General features: G+C 35.8%; 1 protein-coding gene across 1 annotated transcript; it reads left to right on the forward strand.

The window, feature by feature from the left end:
- Positions 1 to 5,144: 5,144 nt before the first annotated feature.
- LOC112184989 lies at positions 5,145 to 5,570 on the forward strand. The gene has a single exon (XM_024323207.1). The coding sequence runs from the start codon at positions 5,145 to 5,147 to the stop codon at positions 5,568 to 5,570; it is 426 nt and encodes a 141-aa protein (XP_024178975.1).
- The last annotated feature ends 10,333 nt before the right edge of the window (positions 5,571 to 15,903 follow it).

Below are 15,903 nucleotides of genomic sequence, written 5' to 3' on the forward strand. Positions count from 1 at the left end.
CAAATTGCTCTTGGGTGTGCAAGTGATCTGCAGGGGATCGATGTGGGATCGAGGTGTTGCAGCTGTGTCTGGGAGCTGCTGCAGGAGGTAGCGCAGGGGTGGGCTACACAGACGCGGGTGCTAGGCTGGATCGAAGGTGGTACTGCTGCTGCTGGGCGTGCGCTGCTGTAGTAGCGCGGGATAATGGGCAGTAGGCTGGTGGGCAGCGCGGGGCGATGTGCTCGGCGCAGTGTGCTGGTGCGCTAGGTTGGGCCGGAGGCCACTCAGTCAGATGGTCTGCCGGTGTTCCCTAGGGAGGGCAGAGGGCAGGGCTGCTGCAATGGGAGATGAGACCAGTCTTGGTCGGAAATTTTTTTTTCTTAGGGTGAGGCAGAAAAGAAGAAAAATGTTTTTTTTTTCTAGGGTTTTTATTTTTTCTTTAGGGAAGAAGAAAGAAACTAGAGAATTGAGGGTTTTTTTTTTTTTGGCTATTGGCTCTGAGTGTGCTGATAACGTGTAAAAGTAAAAATGGATTGGAATTGGTCTACTCATTTCATTCATAACCCCTTTATATAGGGATATGATTACAACGGAAATATCAATTACATTGATGATACTAAATGCTGATTGAGCTGTGATTTGTAATTGCTTGATTCCCTCTTCGTCTGTTTCTTTGACGAAGGCACATAATGTGCTTTTCCTTTAACATAGCTTTTATTATGATGCATCATTTTATGTATCTGATGCAACATGTGCCCCCCTTCAATTAATTTGATTATGATGCAGCTCCAATTCAAGTTTTTATGACAGTCATGAAAAATACTCTTCAGGTTAATTCAGTTCTCTCCCTTAAATTGTTCACGTTGGTGTCATTTGTTTAGATATGTTTAAAGTACATGACATTTCAGTGCATACATTTAAAAAAGTTTAAATAGATATAGAGTGCCCATTTGAGTTCTTTGTCTAATCGAAAGTAAAACTTGGTGGGTTTCATATCGTTGGTTCCTATGCTTAATCACTTATGTTAACGAAACAGATATAGAAGTGCCCATTTGAGTTCTTTATCTAATCGAAGGTAAAACTTGGTGTGTTTCATATCGTTGGTTCTGATGCTTAATCACTTATCTTACAGAGCAATTGATTCCCTTCTTCAAAACAACCAAAATCTAAGGAAATGCTTAAATATATTGACGTAGCTATTTATTCTCATCGAAATCTACTCGGGTTCCAAGTTATCAGAAGATGTTCATAGAATAGAAAGATATAATTCAATTTATACAACGAAATAATCACTCTTTCTTATTGCAGTAGTATATATTTGACAATATTTCTGTAAAGGCATAAACCAAGACACATAATGAAAACACATGCATATATTTAATAAAAGTTTAAAAATAGTTTGCGTAGAGCTCTCTGATAAGGAACTATTTATCTTCCTTACATGAGAAAATTTAACTAAAATACGTGCAATACGTGAGCTGAAAGTAGAGCTGAAAGTTTATACCTATTTTGTAGTATTAAGTATCTTAGCATGAAAATTATCCTGCTTTCTTTCAGAAGCACAATCTGATCCCGTGCTTGAGAGTCAATCTATAAGTGGCAAAAGGGCTCAAATGCCCATAGGTTGAGATGTTCAGTCCTTTAGGTAATCATAATTTGATTTTTTTTTCCTGTGTGTATTTCATGTTGCTTTCCTTATTACAATATATGACACAACTTTTTAAATACATCCCTTTTGGGTTTGTCTTTCAGAGTTTTTGTAGTAATCTGGAATGTAGGGGGAAACCTCCCCATGGTGGCCTTAATCTGGACAATTTTCTTTAGGTTAATAATCCTTCAGACATATATTTCTTGGGGTATGGCTTCTCTTCTTATTTTTCGTCTTCTCTTCTGATATTCTTCAGGTTAATAATCCACCTTTTCCTAAATTCCTTTTGAATTTTGATTTTTTCTTAGCTGATTTTGATAAGATTACACAAGGTAGTTTTTAGGCTGTTTACTATGCCGAGCTTACAAACGAGGTTTGTTTCTTTTACTATTTTTTTTATTTTACTTACTGAGTTTTTTTATTCTCGTCTGTTTCTGGGTTTCGATGGGTACATTTGTTTTCCACCTACTCTTGATATATAATTGTGCATACCTACTCTGAGTGTCAAGAGCAAAATATTTATCTAAGATATACTGCATGTATATCAACGATGGAAACTTGGAGCAGTGACTTCATGGAGGTATTCGTCACCATATATATCTCACTTTGCCTTTGATGCCAAGGTGTTGTTCTTATTTAACAAGATATACTTTTTGCAATCTTGCTTATTTACACAACACCATTGAACCAAAGTTGATACATCGAGACATTAAGCGGAAGCTTCTTCTTGGCCACTAAGCACTTTGTAAAGTAATATACCATTTAGGGATGAGAGAGCAGTTACTGACATTGGTTAGCCAAATCAAGTCTGACTGATAAGAAAATTGAATTCAAGAGGGGAGTTGCCTCCAGGTGAGGTACTGCTAATGTTGCTGGATGCAACTGTTGGACAACAAAACAGGAAGCTGAGTGTCCAGAGGGATACATATTGGATCATAGAACAATTTGTGGTGATGGAAATCAAAGGCTTGGAGGAATCAGATGATATGGAAGAACTTAGTAGAGCAGTTCAATTGGGAACAATTTTCGTCTCTTCACAAAAATACTATTCTGATTGATGTAATATATGGTATTTTATCAGTTTGATCAATAATAAAGTCATTTTCAATTATATCTTTTATTATTGTAAATTATTACAACAACAAATCCCGCAGCAAAGCGCGGGTACCATTTCTAGTGGATTACTGTTTAGCATATGGAAAGGGTTGTCATAATCATATTTGGAATGCTTGATCATGCATATTGAAGGAATTCTGCATATATGGTTGAATGCCTTACTGTGATCGTGTGATGTAAAGTGTGAAATTGAGAATTATATGATTACTGTGATGGTATGATATGATGATTTTGATTGAGTATTGTTAGAAATATGTCTCCCAACATAAAAACTGCAGTATTGTTATTTTCATGGCATAAATTAATAAGTTCATACAGAAACTGAGCATATGGTTATTAATTCTAGTTTTGGTATTCTTGAAAGATTGTATTGGTCATTTTGCACAAAGCAAGTTTTCACTATCACTCTTCAAGGATTTTAAGTTTTAACAAAACTGGAACTTGTGTTTCTGCATTTAAAATTGCACTTATATTTTGTCTTCCAAAGAAGTAGTTCACTGTGTAATTTTGAATACAGAACAGTATTATATGTAAATACAATCATCTATTGAGATACCCTGAAGCTTTTCTTGTCTAAAGACATAGACTGATTCATGGAATGATAGGTTTTTGTTAAATGCAGTATGATAATTAAGAACTTTAGAATATTGAGTTTTATGCCACAAAGGTGTTACTTAATGTTATTTCAGCTATGGGGTTTTATGGAAAACAAATCATGTATCTGCATAAATTTAAAGCTCATGACTGCTTTTGAATTTTATGTCTTTTGCTTTATTTTGGTTCTGCTATTCAAATACATGATTTTGTTTTAAAGATTAACACACAGATAAAAGTTTTACTGCATAAAAAAGGGAAAATGATCATTTACTCGATTTTAGGCTAAAAATTGCCCACTTGCTCCACCAACTGTTTTTTAACCCCATTTACCCAAAACACTCTAAGAGATTTTTTCCCTTTACCCAATTAATTCTTTTTTCTTTTTTTTTTTGAGACTTTTTTGCCCTCTCCTTCTTTCTCACTTAGAGAGAGAAGTCACCTTCCACCTTACTGTGCTCCGGTGACCAGTGGCCGGCGCGGTCTCCGGCGACCGGAATCAGGCGACCGATGACTGGAATCCGGAATCCGGCTATTATTACCCCCCAGTTATCATAGTACTGCCCCCCAGTAATCATATTATTGCCCCCAGTAATCATATTATTGCCTCCCAAAAATCATATTATTGTCATCCAGTGAATTGTATGAACTCCCAAAACCAAAATGAATACACTACAGGAACAATTGATCAATTCATAATCAAATTACTGCCTCCCAGTAATCATATTATTGCCCCCCAATACAAAGTCCAATGTTTCTACTGTCTCCCAATAGACCACCAAAAATGCAGCTTTTTGTAGGATTCACAAATAATTTGACTTTAATACACAGAAAACAACAGGTAACTTATCAAAACACCACACTATAGTGATCCCTGTCCCTCATATCAAAGTCTACTGGGGGCCAATAATGTGTCTACTGCCCCCCAGTAGACCATCAAACAAACCCCACAGTTACATTGCAATTCCTTCCTCATTCCCGGGGTTCACAATGTACAAAAAAAAAAAAAAAAAACCAACTGTTTCCTTACAACCCACCTAGAGGCTTGCAATTGCATTTCTTTACAACCCGCCTAGGATTTTTCAGGCATTCTGGAAGGTTTGAACTACTCACACGTACTGATCTGTTGCCAATTTTTTAATCTGTTATTAGAAAGACATGCAGGCCAATACAGACGCACGTACGCCACACTCGTCGTCGTCGTTTCATCCAACACCTCTCCTGCACAATCCCAACTCATCCGATCGGCCAAGACCCAGAAGCTCAATGACATAGTTGAGCTCCCAGCACCCTCCGGCCACGACTCCAACGCCACCGGTTCAGTGTTCACGCACCTCTCGGCCATCATGTTCGATGCCCGATCATCTCTCCGGTCTGCAATCTCGGCCATGGAGCTTAAACCCACCGCCATGATCGTCGATTCTAGATAAACAGATAGATGGAGAGTATTTGGATCGCAAAGAGCTGCTGGAGATCGAGTTGGAGGAGGGGGTGAGCGAGAGAGATCCCGGTGAGAGAGAGAGTATGAGAGAGAGAGATAAATTTAATTTATTAATTAAAATGAGGGTAATATTGTCAATGGATGTTAGATTGGGTAAATGAGGTTAAAAAACTCTTAGTGGAGTAAGTGGGCAATTTTTAGCCTAAAATCGGGTAAGTGGTCACGGCCCCTAAATCTTATTTTCTTTATTTTTCTGTGTTTTTAGGTCTAAATGTGGTCACTAAAGGCCAAATTCAGTTGCTTAATGGATGAAATTATAAGAAGTGGAAAAACCAAGTTGAATTTTATCTGTCTATGCATCAAAATATGGATCTTTGCTTGATTGAGGAACAACCATTAGAGCTAGACACTGAGAGCACAGAAGAAGATAGGAAATATTATAAGGAGTGGTATAGCTGCAACAGGAAAGCTAAAAATGTGATAAGAACCTCCATGTCTGACACTGTTAGGGGTTCAATCATAGAGCCAGAGCTTGCCATGGATTTCCTAGAGGCCATAGGAGATAAATACCAAGAGAGTGACAAAGCAGAAGCTGCTAGACTATCTAAGAGGTTTAATGAGTTGGAGTTTTCAGGAAAAGGAAGTGTGAGGGAACACATTATGGAGCTTATTGATCTCAACTCGAGATTGAGGGATTTAGACATGGGAGTTAAAGACTCTCAGGTTGTGCATGTGGCACTTCAGTCATTGCCTAACACCTACAGTAACTTGAGAACCTCATACCATGCCTAAGAGTCTAACTGGGACCTGAACAAGTTAATTTCTATATGTGCAGTAGAGGAAGAGAGGATCAGAAAAGAAGACAGACCAGCTACTGCAATAAACCTAGTTGAGAAGCCTAAATGGAAGAAAAAGAACCAACTTAAGGCCAAGAAGACTACCACCACTAAAGTACCTGGCAAACCTGCAGAACATAAAGCTGAAAAACCTTTTAAGTTTAAGTGCTATTTTTGCAAGAAAATAGGGCACATGAAGAGAGATTGCAATGGTTTCAAGGGTTGGATGATAAAGAGGGGTGAGTCTTTTCCAAATTCTGTCTTTTCTCTAGAAGTTAATTTTGTTAATATAGCATCTCACTCTTACTGGTTAGACTCAGGCTCACCTATACACATTACAAATTCCTTGCAGGGTTTAACAAACAGAGGACACCAAAGAATAGTGAGGTTCAAGTCTGTGTGGGGAATGGTTCGAGAGTAGTAGTAGTTAAGGCTATTGGGACCTTGAAGATTGATTTAGGCTTAGGAAATTTTATTTGTCTAGATAGTGTTTATTACATTCCTTCTTTGAAAATGAATTTGATTTCAGTAGGTTTTTTAGTTAAGATTGGTTGCAACTCATTATTGATTTCAGTGGAATAAAGTTATTTCAGGGTTCAAATTATCTTGGCTGTGGTGTGTTTATGCATGATTATTTGAAATTAAATTGTTCTGTTGCTCAACAGGAAATTATGTTGATTGAAAATAATCAAAACACTATAAAGAATAACACTGTCACAGGTACAAAGAGAACATTGTTCAATAATAAGTCTGCAAATATATGGCATAGAAGATTAGGTCATATATCCAAAGAAAGACTGAAAAAACTCAAGAAAAATAAAATTTTACCTGCATTGGATTATACAGATTTGAATGACTGCATTAAGTGTTTTAAAGGGAAATTGACAAACTTCAGAAAGAAAAAGGCCTTAAGAAGTCAAAACCTATTAGAACTAATACATACAGACATATGTGGTCCATTTAAACACAAAACTATCTGGGGAAATTTTTACTTCATCACATTTATAGACGATTTTTCAAGGTACTGCTATATCTATTTACTGTCAGAAAAATCACAAGCTCTAGATGCATTCAAAATTTATAAAACTGAAGTTGAATTGCAACTAGAAAAGAAAATAAAGTTAGTGAGATCTGCTAGGGGAGGAGAGTTCTATGGTAAGCACATTGAAGCAGGCCAGCAAAAGGGTCATTTTGCACTTTATTTACAGGAAAATGACATTAAGGCTTAGTACACAACTCCCTATAATCCTACCCAAAATGGAGTAGCAGAAAGGAAAAATAGGACCTTGTTAAACATGGTGAGACGTATGATGTGCACTACAGGTCTACCTATATTTTTATGGGAGGAAGCTCTTAAGACTGCAAATTATATTTGCAATAGATCACCTAGTAAATCAGTAGACAAGACACCTTTTGAGTTGTGGTGTAGAAGGCAACCTAGCTTGCATCACTGCCATGTGTAGGGATGCAAGGTTGATGCAAAGTTGCCAAATGCACAGACACATAAGCTTGAATCCAAAACAGTCAGTTGCCATTTTATTGGCTACTGTGAGAAATCTATAGGCTATAGGTTCTATGCAGCTCAAAATTTTACCAGAACTTTTGAAACTCATCAAGCAAAATTTTTGGATGAAGGTTACAATAATACTAATTTTGAAGACTTGGCTTTAGAGTTAGAAGAAATTACTGAAAACGAAAATTTACAGAATATCTTGCCTTTAATTAAGTCAAATAATGCAGATACAGAAACTCAAAGCCAAAATCAAGTTTTAGAAGAACCAGTAGCCTTAGAACCTCATGTAGATGAAACTATGAAGGATGTCCATTTAGAAAATAACCCTGCAGAAGAACAAATTCCACCTCAGCCTAGGAGATCTCAAAGAGTGGGAAGACCAGTGTATGGAGAAGATAGTGATTTTGTAGTATACCTGCAAGAAACTGATATCCTATGTGAAGATAATGATCCTTCAAACTTCAAGCAAGCTATTGAGAGCCATGAAGTTGAAGAATGGCAGAAGACCATGAAGGCTGAGATTGAGTCAATGAAGCAAAATTCAGTATGGGAACTAGTCAGACCAAATCCAAACCAAAAACCAATAGGCTGCAAGTGGGTGTTTAAGACAAAGAGAGATGCAAATGGCAATATAGAAAGGCATAAAGCCAGGCTAGTAGCTAAGGGTTTCACACAAAAGGAAGGCATAGACTATACAGAAACATTCTCTCCAGTTTCAACTAAAGACTCATTTAGAATTATAATGGCTCTAGTAGCTCATTATAACATGGAGCTGGATCAAATGGATGTGAAAACAGCTTTTTTGAATGGAGAATTAGATGAGGTCATATATATGAAACAACCTGAAGGTTTTGTGAAAATAGGAAAAGAAGATCATGTATGCAAACTGAAAAAATCAATTTATGGACTTAAGCAGGCTTCTAGACAATGGTATAAGAAGTTTGATTCAGTGAATTCATCTTTTGGCTTTTCAGAAAATATTGTAGATGAATGTGTATACATTAAGATAGTTGGAAATAATTTCATTTTCCTTATACTGTATGTGGATGATATTCTTTTAGCTAGCACTTACATTAAATTTCTTAAAGATACTAAAGCTTTTCTGTCAAAAAACTTCAACATGAAAGATTTGGGTGAGGCATCCTACGTTTTAGGAATTGAGATTAAGAGAGACAGATCACAAGGCTTATTAGGCTTATCTCAACACAATTACATCACAAAAGTGTTAAAGAGATTTGGAATGGAGTCTTGTGCATCAGGTGATGCTCCTATGACCAAAGGTGATAAACTGTCTAAAAACAAAAATTCTAAAAATGGGGGGAAGATGTCTGATATGGAAAGCAAGCCTTATGCTAGGTTAATTGGTAGCCTAATGTATGCACAGGTCTGCACTAGACCTGATTTATCATTTGCAGTTGGAATTTTATCTAGGTTGCAGTCTAATCCTAGTCATGAGCACTGGGTTGCAGGAAGCTTAGATATCTGCAAAAAACTAAATCTCACATGTTGGTTTACAGACAAGTTAAGAAGCTTGAACTAGTTGGCTATACTAATTCAGACTTTACAGGCCATTATCCGGATTCTAAAAAGTCCACATATGGTTATGTCTTCATGCTTGCAGGATGGGCTGTTGCATGAAAAACCATGAAACAGTCATTGATTTCAAACTCCACTATGCAGGCTGAGTTCATAGCCATTTATGAAGGAGTCTGTGAAGGCTTGTGGATCAAAAATTTCTTAATGCATACTAAAGTGTTAAATTCAATTGTTTCAGATGCATTGAAAATATTTTGTGATAATGAGGCTGCAGTATTTTTTGGTAAAAACAGTAAGAGGTCCAACAACTCTAAACACATAGACTTAAAATTCTATAGTGTTAGAGAAAGAGTGAAGCATGGTGAGATAAATGTCTTGAACATAAATACAGAGTCACAGCTTGTAGATCCTTTCACTAAAGCATTATCAGTTACAAGTTTTCAAAAGCATACCAAGAATATGGGAATTCTATCTGAATTGGAGGCTTGAGTTCAGTGGGAGCCAATTTTAATTTTTAGAATTTTATTTTGTGTAATAGGATTCTTGTTTCAGTCATTGTCGTTTTTGTTTTTTGCTTGTAATTTTGATACTGCAGTTTCTGAATAAAATGAGGTATTTCATATATGTGTTCTTTTGGTTTTAGTATTATTTTAATTTCTGCAGTCTTGCAAATTACAGTTTTTGAACTTTAAAATATCAGTGTGTGTTATCAAGTGAACTTTTCTGCGTTGAGGAATTTTGCAGATTCAGTTTCAGTTTTCAGTCAAGCAAATACTAGTTCACTAGTGTTTTCAGTTTTGCTATAGGATTTTGAGTTATCAAAGTCATTATGTAGGACTATGAGCAATAGATATTACAGGTAGATATACTTATCTAATTTGTGCTCTTATTATCACTTTAAGCTTATGTGATTGCAGTGCATAATGTTAGTGATCTTTAATCAACCTGGTTATTTAATCAAAGTTGATTTCAGGTTCTGCATTATTTTCTGCAAATTGACCAAGCTGAATGAGCTATGAGTTTTTGTGTATTTCAGTGCACACTTCTGTTTGTTGTCTATATGGGGTTATTGGTTCAGTTGTGTTGTGTGCAGACAATGTTAGTCCAAGTGGGAGAATGTTAGAATATGTGGACTTAACATCTGAATCACATTGAGATAAAACCAATTGATTTAATCCTATGTAAATAACAACAAGTACATGAATATAACTCTAATTCTGGTTATCTATTGAGGTTTATATCTCTCAATAGAAGTAGGAAACTCATTAGTAATAAACTTGTATTACATCAAGTATTTGTGATAAATTCTAAGTTTCCTATCTAGATAAACATGAAGCAGTGTTGAACTCCTTATGGGATGAGTACAACTCGTGGTTTTGGCCAATATATATAGGGAGCAAAGTCCTGTATTCACCACCTGTTTTTAGCATATAGTTCAGCCCCATTCTGAAGCTTTTGGTGTTGACATACAGAAGGCTTCTAGCTCCAGTTCTGCTTCATGCGGGAAGCGTGAACATGATAGTAAGAGGCTCTGTCAGGTGTCGAAAGCCATATGAGATGAAGCTAGAATCCACTAGCAATTACGGGCACAACAGTAAGAAACATAGAGAAACTTCTCTAATATTTGGTTTTTTATTGATAACTTGAATGAATATTACAATCTAAGAAGTGTCTTATATATAGGGCACATAGCATAAACCTAATACAATTAGAAAACAAAAAGAATAATTTATTGTAGACTAAAACTGGGAAACCTAATTAAACCTGATTAAATAAAAATCATAAATAGAATCCTAGATACTAAAGAATATTACTCTTGGAATCCTAATCAAGATTTTGCTTGAGAATCCCGATATATCCAAAATAGTAATTTATGATTAATTTCATCATTAAGAAGCATATTTGAATACCAATTTTCAATATTCAAATGATTCTTCTTAATATAAAGACGCTTCTTTCTTTTCGAGATTTTTTGTTGAAATTGGCTAAAATCTCGTCCTACATCAGTCTCCTCCACTTGAAAAGAACTCGACCTCGAGTTCCTCTTGTATGCAGCTCGATCATTAGTAGGAATAAAACATGATAAGCCATCAACTTCAATATTCTCGAAATCAAAATGTATCACCATGAATCCAATGCCGTAGACAAGTTTAGAATAAGCATCTTGAAACTTGAACTCCTCCACTTGAAAAGGAATGGGCATTGACTTCTCCTTGGGTTGATCTTGAACACAATTACGCATGCATGACATGGTTATCGATGTGATGAATGAATCAGCTTCCTTGTCTTTAATGAGTTTCTCTTCAATCTTCAAAGTGGCTTCTTCATGTTCCTTTCACACACCTCAGGATGGTCATTCTTGATGTTCTTCCTTCCAGGCTTGATTTTAATTTTGTGCGACTCCCACCTAAATAAATATGTGTCGTCTTTGCAATAACCACCTTTGACGCTTTCATGCCATGGTCTTCCAAAAAGCACATTAGTGTCGTCCATGTCAATCACATGACAAGTAACATCTTCTTTATAAAATTTTCCCATAGAGATAGGAAATTTACAAGCCTCTGTTACTTGTGCATATTCAGCCTCTCCAAATGGAATCAAGTATGGATCACTCAGCTTCACTGTCGGTAATTGAAAATAATCCACAATTTTGTTTGCTACAAAGTTCTCTCGTAGACCACTATCAATTATTACCGAGCATACCTTGTCGTTGATGATACATGTCGTTCGTAAGTCGTCGTAATCTGGCGTTGTGAATATCCAACGTTCCATGTTTCTTCTTTTCTTCTTCTTCTTCTTCTTCTTTTTTTTTTTTTTTTTGGGATTGATGAGGTTGTCTTAGGGCAAATCCCTTAGCATGTTCCTCTTCAACGAAACTTTTTTTTGATAGATACTCTACGACCAGAGTCGTTGAGGTTGGTGGTAGTGAACTTCTCCCTTGGATCGTCGTCTGCTAAGGAGTGGGCGATACCTGCTCTGATACCAAATGATGCGGGAAGCGTGAACACGATAGTAAGAGGCTCCGTCAAGCGTCGAAAGCCATATGAGATGAAGCTAGAATTCACTAGCAATTACGGGCACAACCGTAAGAAACATAGAGAAACTTCTCTAATATTTGGTTTTTTATTGATAACTTGAATGAATATTACAATCTAAGAAGTGTCTTATATATAGGGCACATAGCATAAACCTAATACAACTAGAAAACAAAAAGAATAATTTATTGTAGACTAAAACTGGGAAACCTAATTAAACCTAATTAAATAAAAATCATAAATAGAATCCTAGATACTAAAGAATATTACTCTTGGAATCCCAATCAAAATTTTGCTCGAGAATCCCGATATATCCAAAATAGTAATTTATAATTAATTTCATCATTAAGAAGCCTATTTGAATACTAATTTTCAATATTCAAATTATTCTTCTTAATGTGAAGACGTTTCTTTCTTTTCGAGATTTTTTGTTGAAATTGGCTAAAATCTCGTCCTACATCACTGCTGCTATTCATCCTCGTTCCAGTTGCTCAAGATGTCTAACCTTGGTCAGGTTGTTTCTGCAGGGATTTAAAGTGCCATTGATCCAGGTGGAGTCCTAGTTCCACTAGGAAAGCTATTCTGCAGATTCATATGAATTTTGTGCAGCTGGTTTAATTGATCTTGATATGTTGTTATATGAGTTGATCTTGGTTATTGATGTATGTTGTTTGTTGCATCATGCAGATTTAACAAGGGACCCAATTCCATGGTCTAATAGAATGCAGATTGCCCTGGATTCAGCGAGAGGTCTTGAATACATTCACGAGCATACTAAACCTGTTTAATTACATCCAACGTGATATTGAATTAGCCAATATAATGATATATTGATTGACAAGAATTTCCATGCAAAGGTTACTTTAGTTCCTCTGTTACCATTACGGTAGATCTTGCAGTGCTTGTTCACGTTGTTTCACTGAATTTTACTTTTCTTTTGTAGGTTGCCGATTTTGGATTAAGTAAACTAACTGAAGTCAGAAAATACAATAAATCCAACACATCTTGCAGGGACATTTGGATACATGCCACCAGAGTATGATAGTTCATTTTATTTTCTTTGATCACTTGATCTATTACAGATTGCCTTTGTTGCTTTTCGGCATTATGAACCTGCGGATGTACCTAGTATAAGCCTACTTTTCTACTTTCTGGCCATCATCCCCTGGCTAATAAGCTGTTGGGTAAATTCGTATAGAATATCTATATTTTTCAGATGTCATAAGAAGGGAAACCATATTGTTAGTTTTCCCTAGCCAGTTTTTGGAACTCTACTGATTGAATGAGTATTGAAACCTTGTAGAATACTAGCTAGGCATGCTTCTGTTCTTCTTGCCCTTTTTGCTTCCCTTGAAAGTAAGTATTTGAATGAGTTTGCATTGGGTTCTAAGTTCTAACTGATGTAAGAAACACTTCTTTTTAAGAAGGGGAAGGGAGAAGAAGATAATGAAACAGAAAATGAACTTATATTTAAGTTTCTGTAAATATGGATTAAAACCAATATTCCTACATGCAGATATGCTCAATTTGGCTCCCTTTCTCCTAAGTAGATGTATATGCTTGGAGTTGTCCTTTACGAACTCATCTCTGCCAAGGAAGCTATAACAGAATTAACGAAGGATCTTTTAGACCACCAACTTATATTGTCTAAAACATCCTTGTGGTTTGGGCTTATACTGTTACGCTTAACGTTGTCCCTGGAATTTCCAGATGTGTAATGATGGTCTGGTATCAACTATCAAATGAAGAGGTAAAGATACTTGCCGTCCTTCCCTCTGGATATTTGGCTTGCATTGTGCAATTTTCATCTTGTTGAGTCTATGTTAGACCAAATGTGAAAGTATTGATTACATAACGAACTAAAAAATCAGGTGCTGTGCAGTGTGCACTGGGCAGAACACCAAAAGATACTCTTCATTATGTAAACGTATTTCTGATGAAAGCTGAAAAGCGTGAAATCTTCTAGGAAAAGAAAATAATCGAAGGCCAAATCTCTGATTGTGTAGAATCTCCTACTTGTTCACTGTTTTTCTTGTTCGGTTTTTTCTCTATCTGTCTGGGACATTGTCTCCTACAGTCCTACTACACAAGATCTCACGCTGCACGAAAAATACATCTAGTTTCTGGTTCCAAAGTCATCTATAAACTTTTCTAAGATATGTCACGCTGCACGAAATATATATCAAGATTTCGGTAAAAGTGTAAGATTTTGGTTTCCAAGTCATTTTTTTACCAAATTTCCTTAACCTTGTCTGTTTCATAGATTAGAGATATGAAAATCGGAAAATGTCTTAATTTCTCAAAAAACAATAAATTTGAGGGCATTGTCTTTATATTAATGCCAAGTCTCTAATAATAAATTGGTTTAGTTGGGAAATCTTCATTGACAAGAAGCCACCATCCACAGTTATGGCTTTGTCTTTCCAAAGTTTTGCATGTACACACTTTGGCCTCAAAAAACATGTATAATGATGATGAGTTGCGATGAGTTTCCAAAGTATCTGAAACCTCGGGAGTTTCCAACAAGAATCATGATGGTGGTTGCTGAGAGCTTTCATATCTTTGAATTGATTGAATGCTGCGTAAAGCTTGCAGCCAAAACAGCACGGCTCTTGTTTAGCATGCCATCACTGTCAGCTTTTCAATAGCATTCTGTTTCTTGTGCCACAAGATTCCCTGGTGCTTGTTGACTGGGTCGTCGTCCAAGCCATCCTAGGCTAGCTAGCCAGCTTCCTTTCTGTTTCATCAGTCCCCAGACTCCAAAATGAACGAATGATGAAGATGGTTCTGAAAAGATCTACAAAACTTTGAAGGGGCCATGTTTGTGCTTCAACCACATCTAGCTAATTGGAATCGGTCGTCTCTCTCTTCCGCTTACCGCTTCAAATGCTTTATATCATGATTTTTTGGGGCTTAAGTTGTATTAGAGGAGGTTGTTTTTAGCCTTTGTTTTATTTTCCCAATCGAAAAAACCACATCTAGCTAAGCACATGTGATCTAATATCCTAATTTGGATAATAGTTTGTATTACCCTTGAGTCAGAGGATCGAATTAGGAATTTTTAATCTATACGTACAACTTGGAAATTTGATGATTCCATGGATCCTAGTGATTTCTATATGTGATTCACCTACTCTGAAAAACAAAGTTATTCACTGAAGGAGGTTTCTTCAATTTCTTTCGTTGTTATTATTCATTTTTCATTTAGCTTAAATATGCTTTATCTTACATGAAGTGATGAAGATATTGGTATTTTTTTTTTTTGGAAAGAGAAGATATTGGTAATTTATGAGGCAAAAAAAGAAAAGAAAAATATACGGCATGTTAGAATAGACACAAATTTTAGACCACGAACTCAAAACCACTCTGATGTACAAAAATAAGCTTAATACTTGATAAACGAATCGCTGATGTACTAGAGGCATACATGTATCTCCAAACACCCCACCCTTTTTTGTTCAATTTAAACGGCTAGGGTTTTATGATTTTTACAATGAAGTCAAAATAGATGACAATTGCACAAGAGGAACAAACTAATATTCAAAGTTTCAAATTAATCAAAATGTTCTTTTATTTATTAATTAGTGACATGTTTACTTATTCAGTTATTTGAACTGTTTGAGAATTTTAAAATATAAAACTCCCAACATTAGTAAATATAAAGGAGTTTGTATGCATGTGGACCACACATAAAAAATATAGTGAGTTCCCTTATTTGTTTTTTTTTTTCCCATAGATTTGATCGTGAAAGTTCATTCATTCTTCCTCCTATGTATGTAACCTATCGACGATAACTTTTAATGACCTATATTGAAGATTGAGATTAAACATAAAGGAGACTGTATGCATGTGGACCGCGCATAATAAAGTGAGTTCCCTTTTTTTTTTTTATTTTTTTTTTCAGAGATATGACCGTGAAGGTTGGGTTAGGTAATCGTATCACCATACATTGATGAGTTTGTTTTTGTTCATCACTTCTTCAGTATGTGTAGTAAACTTGTAACCTATCGATGATAACTTTCAATGAAATAACATACCATAGAATCTAATATTCAAGATCGAGATTAAATGAATGTAACTTTAATGTTTAAAATGCATCCGTTGATAATAAATTCAAAATCGTTTATGAATCCTTGATCACTAAGCGATCGAAAAAAAAAAAAAGTATTCCAAGTTATACAAGGATATAGTTGACCTTTTCATAC

This window comes from Rosa chinensis, chromosome 2 (genome assembly GCF_002994745.2).
Source record: "Rosa chinensis cultivar Old Blush chromosome 2, RchiOBHm-V2, whole genome shotgun sequence".
Taxonomy (NCBI): domain Eukaryota; kingdom Viridiplantae; phylum Streptophyta; class Magnoliopsida; order Rosales; family Rosaceae; genus Rosa; species Rosa chinensis.

Bases quoted from the DNA above. Each gene is read 5' to 3' on its own strand.
- LOC112184989 (XM_024323207.1), top strand. From the start codon at position 5,145: ATGGATCTTTGCTTGATTGAGGAACAACCATTAGAGCTAGACACTGAG.